The sequence below is a fragment of the Strix uralensis genome, chromosome 1, assembly GCF_047716275.1.
Source record: "Strix uralensis isolate ZFMK-TIS-50842 chromosome 1, bStrUra1, whole genome shotgun sequence".
In the NCBI taxonomy this organism is placed as follows: domain Eukaryota; kingdom Metazoa; phylum Chordata; class Aves; order Strigiformes; family Strigidae; genus Strix; species Strix uralensis.
In genome coordinates, this window is record NC_133972.1 from 123,127,906 (window position 1) to 123,135,562 (window position 7,657).

Here is a 7,657-nt window from a genome sequence, read left to right on the forward strand (position 1 = left end):
TTAGGTTTCATGTTACACATTTTTTCCTCACTTTCAAATTACTAAACTGCTTTCAGATACTTGGTATAGAGATAAAATATTGAAGTAATTACATGTGTAATAAGGACATATTTCATTTGATCATTAATAGATTTTCAGGCTGGAGTTAATTAGGCAATGATCTCTTACATTATGACTCGCTAGAAGTGTGGATTAATGACTGAGTAATGATGGATTCTCTGGAATCTTTTCACTTAATTTCCACACCTATATAGAACAAACATTTTTTCATAGATTCTCCTGCTATTCACTTTATAGTCAAGTCACATTTACTTAGCTGAAGAAATTTATTAAAGTATATTTTTAACAAAAACACATTCCTGAAAAAATAGCTTTGGTAAAACTCATTAAATACAAATAATTAAGTTTTACAGTCAACTATAAATACCATTTTCAAAACTATGTTTGATTTAAAGAGTTTGAAGGAAAACAAGATTTTGGAAAAAAAAAAAAAAAAAAAAAAAACCCCAAACCTTCAGTCTATTTCCTGGTCCAAGAGCCATGTGTTAAGTGTTTTAATTTCCTGTCTCTAAGCTACAGATCTCCTCTCAGCAAATCCAGTTCTTGCTACTTTCTGGCAAGTTAGAGTAGTAACTGTGGTGTTTGGAAACATTTACAGCTCCAACTTTACAACATTAGGTTTCTACATTAAACTTCAGAAAAGTTTGGGTTTATTGTTGGTTTTGGTTTTTTTTAAGTCAAGATGGATGTCTTGGAATGTGTGGAATGCTTGGCTGTGTCATTGCACAATAATAAAACTAGCTTTGAATGAAAAGCCTATGGAAGAAGGGAGTGTTAGCCAAAGCATAAATGATGCTTTAAAAAGAAGTCTGGGCTTACTTATTAGTCATATGGGTTTGAAAAGTCTCCAAAGTCTAAGGAAATATTTAGGGAGTGGGTAGAAATCAGTAAATTGTTTCTGGCCGTGTGCTGCAAGCAGTATGATGGGGAGAGTTACCTGTCATTCTGAGATGATGTGAGAGATTTAACTTCTGCACATGCTATAGCAGACTGATATCAAAGTCCTTTTTAAGTTCTTACCTTAAAACTTTGTGGAAGCATCTCATTCACTTTACAGTGTAGAACATTTGATAAGGGGTCTTGTTTTGCTTTGTTATGACTTTGCGATGCGATCAGAGAAAGATTGTATGCAGGAGTTACTGGTAGCTTGGAACAGTAACATTTGTTAGTGTGGTTCTTAAGTCTAGCTGCACTTTAGATGAGAATCAGTCAGATGCTTTTATATACATTAAGGTTACAGAAATTGCTCTGTAACTTTGTGCTAAACTGAGAGGTTTGTTCTCTTTGAGTGCAATTTGTAGAGTTCTGTAAACAGTTCTTTTAAGTGAAGACACTGCAGGATGAGATTTTGCATATCTTTTCACACATGGAAAAGCCTAGCTGGAATGTTTTGTGTGGGTTGAAAGTGCTGTGGATAGTGAGATCAATCTAGAAAACAGCTGAGAATTCTTTTTGCTGTTTAGCAGACATATGTAACTTTCTCATTCTTTGTTAACCCCAATACATTTCTAAATAAGCCAAAATAAAAAAGTTATTTGAATACATACTTAGCTTGATTATTGATTGGTCTTTTTATTTTCTGTTCCTATGAAATGACTGTATCTTTCATTGTTTGATCCATAAATATTCCTCACCAATCAGAAACGTTTTAATTCCCAAAAAAATGCAGCACACTGCAAACTTTTAATAGGCCGATTTCTAAAATTCCAGGCTATTTAAAGGACAAACATAAGGTGCCCTGCTAATTATCCCTAATTAAGACTCAGCTATTAATCTATTTGGTTTACACAGATACTGTAGAAATCTTATAATCAGTTTTGTTGACTTAACACTGTGTCGTTTCTTAGCTTTTAACAGTGAAAATTGATGTGTGCTAGATGATAATTACCTGTTCCTCTTCTGTCCTTAGTCTCTAGATCTTTAACTGGATCTCTGAAGCCCAGTTGCCTAAGTGACCCTACTCTACCTGACTCAGTCCCCAAGCTACTGATATCCACTTAAGTTCTGGTCTTGGCATAGGCTTTTTCCTGTTTAAGGGAACATTGTATAAGACAGTGGCAAACATTTTCAAACTTACGTGTCTCCAAATACAGCAACTGAGAAGAGGGGTTCTGCTATTAAGAGTGTGGAAATATCCTGGGCTTATACACAATACATTTTGAAGAACCTTTTACTAGGGGCTCATAACCATTCCGGAATATTACCTATGGAACTGACAGTTTATTCTATCCTGCATACCAGGACTTTGTAGTAAACAGACCAGTCATTTGACATTTTGAGTACAACCTGAATCTCTGCTCTTGACCAGGAGACCCCCATGTTACTAGATCAGATTCCTGTACTGATAAGGGCTTCGAGAGCAGAATATGTTCTGATGTCACACTTTGTAGAATGGGAAGAAATTTGAATTGATTTTGGTGAAGAATAAAATGTACCTCAGTTTCAGGCAGAATTGCAGTTCCCATAGACTACAGTATCACAAAATGAAATAAGTCTACTTGTCCTAGCTCATGCAGTTTTTTGTCTCTTGACATTTTTCAGACCTGTGATTACTCTTTTCTGTACAATCACCAATATTTATATCATGATTTTTTTGAGGAGGATTTTTATACCTATTTTATACTTTGTCTGCCATCTAGTAGGAAAAAAGGAATTTATTAGTGTCCTTCACGATTCCAAGCTGATTTTCTGAAATCCTACCAGTAGATGGAGACAGGAAGTAATCTCTGTTGGCAGAGGTACTCTATTCCTTTCCTGATTTCCCCAGTTTAGATCACTTTCCAGCTGACTGAATGAGGTTTTAAACTTTAGTTTGTCTTTTTGAACTGTAACACTATCATTTCAGTAGAATTGTTTTACCGCTTTTATGAGGGTCAGGTTTCTTGTGCAATCCAGACTGTGACCGCTGGCTTGACACTTGAATCAAACAGTGCATTCCCTTTGAAAATATTTTGGCACCCTATGATACCTAAGTGCCAGATTGCTGTTTTTAAGAGATGCTAACTAGAATCACAAACTAAACCAGTAGAAAACTGCATTAAAAACCCCTGTCTTTCTATGATGCTACTCATGGGAACACCCAGCAATAAGTTTGGAGAGTGTATATACTTTTCTTGTTGCAGCCTCCACTATAGCTGACTGGGGTTAAAGAGTAACTAGCCAATTTGCTATATACTCTAGAGAATGCCTAGCTGGCAGATACTTAAACTAGCTCTTTATTTACTCCTAATTTGAGGGTAATAAAGTAAGAAGCATTTTGACTTAAGTTTACTGTTACTACTGTAAATTTAGAAATGGGAAATAATTCTTCACGGATTTTGTAGCACATTTTTTCACTTTTCAATTTTATTTGTAAATGCAAGCTGAAACAGTTTATTAGAAAATTCCCATCTATTTCAACACCTGTGCTACTTAGCTTGTAAAAATCAGTCAGTAAAACTGTTGACATAAGTAACTGTACGCGTGCCTAAACCTTATACCCATGGTATGTTAAAAGATATAAAACTAACAAATTTGTCACTGTAAGGTTATATTTAATATGTCATTCAGTAAGCTTTTATGATAATGGCCAGGTGTTTGTCATTTGGATAACAAATCTCTACTTTCGGCTACCACCATTATTTTTAGATAACTGTGTTAATAAACAGTGGCTGACAGTGTCATTGTATAAAGCAGTTGCTCTATATGTATGAGTTTGTTAACTCGGATTTTTTTTTTCCTCACATTCAGTATTATGCAGACATTCCAGAAGAAGAGAGAGAAAAGAAACTAGCTTCCTGTTCAAGACACAGATTTCGCTACATTCCTCCAAATACTCCTGAAAATTTCTGGGAGGTTGGATTTCCTTCCACCCAAACTTGTGTGGAAAGAGGTTTGTGCAAAATAGTCTTGCAAACCAATTTTTAAAGCTGATTTTTTTTTTATGAAATGGTTCCCAGAAATTCTCTAGTTCATAAAGCAGCCTTTCTCACCCAGTCTCATTGAGGTCTGTTTACTTATCAGCAGCTTTTATTTTGAATAAATATTGTCTTTTTTTAGCAGTTCCTGTACTACTAGGAAGAAGGGAATGTAAGGAAACTTTCACAGAGCCTAGCTACAGAAGGCAGAAATAATTTGGATTTTCATAGAACTTAATTAAAATCCTGCATGTTTTTGAACCAAAGCAAGAATCGGGTCAACATTTTCAGAGGCAAAGACTGAGATATTGTACTTACTGAGGAGAGACAGGCAACGCTGTTGACGTACTTTGTATCTTTAGAGCTCCATAATACCACATGATAATAGAAATGTTGAAGATAGAGTGGGATTAAATAGTTTTTGATTCATACACACCCTGCTTGTTAGTGACACTCAAAAGCTGGTGAGTTGGGGTTTTTTTTACTCCTCTTCACACAAAAGATTGTTCTTTCCTAAGTAATTCTTCTAAATCCTAGAGCTTGGTGTAAAAATGAGGTTTTATTAATGATGTTAAAGCATGGTGAGTTTGTAGTGTACAATATGCACATTTCTTCAGAAGTGGTGAAACTCTGAGGTAAGGACCCCTATGTGAACTGTCTTGAGTTACTTAAATGTTTATGTATGCATATGTTAATAGCTGTGAAACAGTAATCTTCGCTTATTTTTATCTGTTCCTGTAGCAGTTTCAGGTCAGGCATAGGAAAATGTAGCCAGAGATGTGTATGTGTTCTTGTGTGATACTGTTGCAGTGTTGTCCTTAATCTTTCAGAAGAGGGAGCCTTGATTTTTAGGGACTTAGGTAACTTTTGTAGTGCATATCATATTGCTTGGTGAAGATATACCGAGTCAAGTTCATTTAAATTTGAAACTGTATTTCCAAGAAATAGGTATATTTCAAGGGCGGTGTTCAGAACTTTAAGCCTCCCCCTGCGTTGTGGGGGACAAATGTCAGATTTGGTCTTGAAGCCCTAGACAAGTTTCCGCTTCTTAAATATCCACTGCAAAGGGTTAAGCTAGTCACAGAGTTTGCAAGCTGTTAAAGCTTCCTTGGTCTTGGTTAGACTTCAGGAAAATGGTGGTTCTTCTTCCATTAATTTGTCTCTGGTGTCACATAAGGAAAAGTGAATCCCTCAGCCCAGCTAGCCAGCACCTCAGAACAGTGCTGAATTGCTGCTTCCTTTGTGAGTGATCTCTTTCCTCTCCTGTGTATCCAGTTAGACAGTGCTTGGCTGAGGCTAATCCATTCCTCCTTCACCTTAAGTAGTGAGAGAGTTCTCACCACTGTAGAACCACCTTTGGTTCTTGTTCGTTATCTTTCAAGATGAACAAATCTTAATCCTTCCTCTTCCAACCTGGTTGCCTCTTGCCTGTTCCAGGCAATGAGAGAGCTGGTCTGAACTTATAACTTCAGGTGATCAAGAGATCCTGTTAGGGAGATTGTCTGTTACTACCCTTTTGGAGTCTGCTTGCAACCTCATTAAAATTAGCTTCTTGGCTATCTCCTGTTCTGCTAGAGTAAGCTGTTCAGATGTTAATGGTCCTCAACAGCGTATCAGAGGCAGACTTCAGATCACCCTTTCTTGGTAAGAAGTCATATTATGCATGAGAGTGCAGCAAGAACACCAAAACACCAGTGAGAGTTCCCATGATGAGCATTTTCAGCTGTCACTCCAAAGTAGTGGGGTACAAAGGATGTGCTTTCTACTTCTTCTTGGTATCTTGAACCAATTGTGGGGTATCTGTGATTTTTTTTTTTTTTTTTAATAAGTAAGTTGCATGGACAGTATTTTCCAACTATGAAGTAGGAATCTACTACTCTCACTTCAGCAGATATAAGTGCTGATAAACAGTAAGGGTTTGACAAAAGCCAGGTGCTGTAACTGATTTTATTAAACTGTCTGCCTACTATCAGTGTTGCCTAAATTGACCCTGTTATAGAAATTTTCTGTACACTTTTCTTAGGAGAGAGCTTTCAAGGTGTGTTTGATCTATAGGTTCATGTTTTGGCTTTTTCCACATGGACAAGTCTTTAATAAATAAGAAAGCTCTCAAAACAGAGAGATGTACTATATAGACCCGCAAAGCACGTGTGCCTGAAGTTTCCTCTGTATGACTAGGAAATACATTTTAAAAAGTGTTTTTTTATTAGTCAGCTGAATTTGCAGTACTTACATACTTTATAACTCTTATGTAAAATCTTCTGTAGAAAAGACAATGAGAAATGCAGTATTGTTTTGAATAGATGAACAATTCATAGTTTCCATTCTCCTCTTCAGTATTACTATGCAGTCATCTACTAGAAAGAATCTGAGTGTTTTCATTAATGATATTACATCCCAGGATCTAATATTTTTCAAGTGAGAACCAGTTGCCACAAAAGGAAAATAGATTCACAAGTTATTTTTTTGAGGGTAAACAAAAAATGAAACTATAAAGTTATGTGCATTTCTATATTGTATTTCTTACATCAGATTTGTTCTTATTCTTTTAAGGATATATTAGAGAGGATCTTGCTCCCTGTCAACGTCCAAAAAGACGGCAGCCTTATGCTGTAATGTTTTCACCGAAAGGCAAAGAGCAGAAGACATAAAGGATGGGGAAGTAAGGCATGCCAACTTGAAGAGTATCTTTTCTGTCCTTAGATATTTATAGTTAATATAAACTTGAAATAAAGAACTTTTTTCTACAATGATAGATAAATTGTTTCATTAAATATGTAAATTTTATAAAATTCATTTGAAAGTCTGATGTACCAAGAAACAAAACTATTTAATGTATGTTTGTTTCATATTGTGTTAATACATTTTGTATTAATTTTTGCACCTGCCAGACAATGAGTCTCCCTTTCTTCTTTGAAGTCAACAGCTAAAATTCCAGCAAATTGTGTCTAAACTTCGTGTCAGTAACTGAAGTCACTGAAATCAGTTTTCACAAGGTCTAAATGCCTGTCAATGAGAACAGAAATGCAGATTTATAGGGTGCTTTTAATTTGCACTGGATTTTTTTTATATAGCTTTTCTTTTTTGTCAATAATGGTTATATCTACTTGTAATAAAGCTGTATTAAATATGAAATGTATCTACTGTTAATAGTTTGGAGGTATGAAAACTGTGTAGTCTAAGTGTCTTAAATTTTGGTGTTAAATATGTAGCACCACATTTTCCTCAGTGTTTAAATTGGAATATCCAATATTTATTTATTCTTTCTTAATTTGGATCTGGTTGTATATCTGTCTCACTTGTTGATAGAAATAAGCATTGTTATTTCTAAATTTGGATGACAGCTATGCATGGAGTTCTCCTAGGTGATGACTGTTGCTGTCCACTAGATTATGAAGGATTCTCCAGAGATATTTTAAATTCATTTTTTGCAGCAGGGGATATAGTGTCATACTTGCATTTAGAGAGTAAGAGTGTACAGTATCACAGAGGCAGGGTACTGCTTTTACATAAGTAGGTGGGCCAAAGATCACTACAAGATACTTTGGAATACAGTAGCATTCTAGAATGGAATAAAAAATTCCAGCAGCATACAATCAGAGTTAGGCTCAACCAGTGAGGATTCTCTTTAAAAAGAGATCATATAAAGCAAGTGACTATTTAAATGCCTTAAACCGAAATAAAAGACTAGAAAGTGCAGA

General features: G+C 35.5%; 1 protein-coding gene across 9 annotated transcripts in view; it reads left to right on the forward strand.

Moving 5' to 3' along the window:
* RBBP8 (RB binding protein 8, endonuclease) overlaps nt 1-7,091 on the forward strand; it is a 44,035-nt gene extending 36,944 nt beyond the window's left edge. For all 9 annotated transcript variants that reach the window (XM_074879467.1, XM_074879418.1, XM_074879448.1 and 6 more), the window contains 2 exons: nt 3,790-3,931; nt 6,510-7,091. In XM_074879467.1, the coding sequence (XP_074735568.1) occupies nt 3,790-3,931; nt 6,510-6,607 (240 nt within the window). In that variant the 3' untranslated portion in view covers nt 6,608-7,091. The remainder of the gene's footprint in view (nt 1-3,789; nt 3,932-6,509) is intronic.
* Nucleotides 7,092-7,657: the final 566 nt, after the last annotated feature.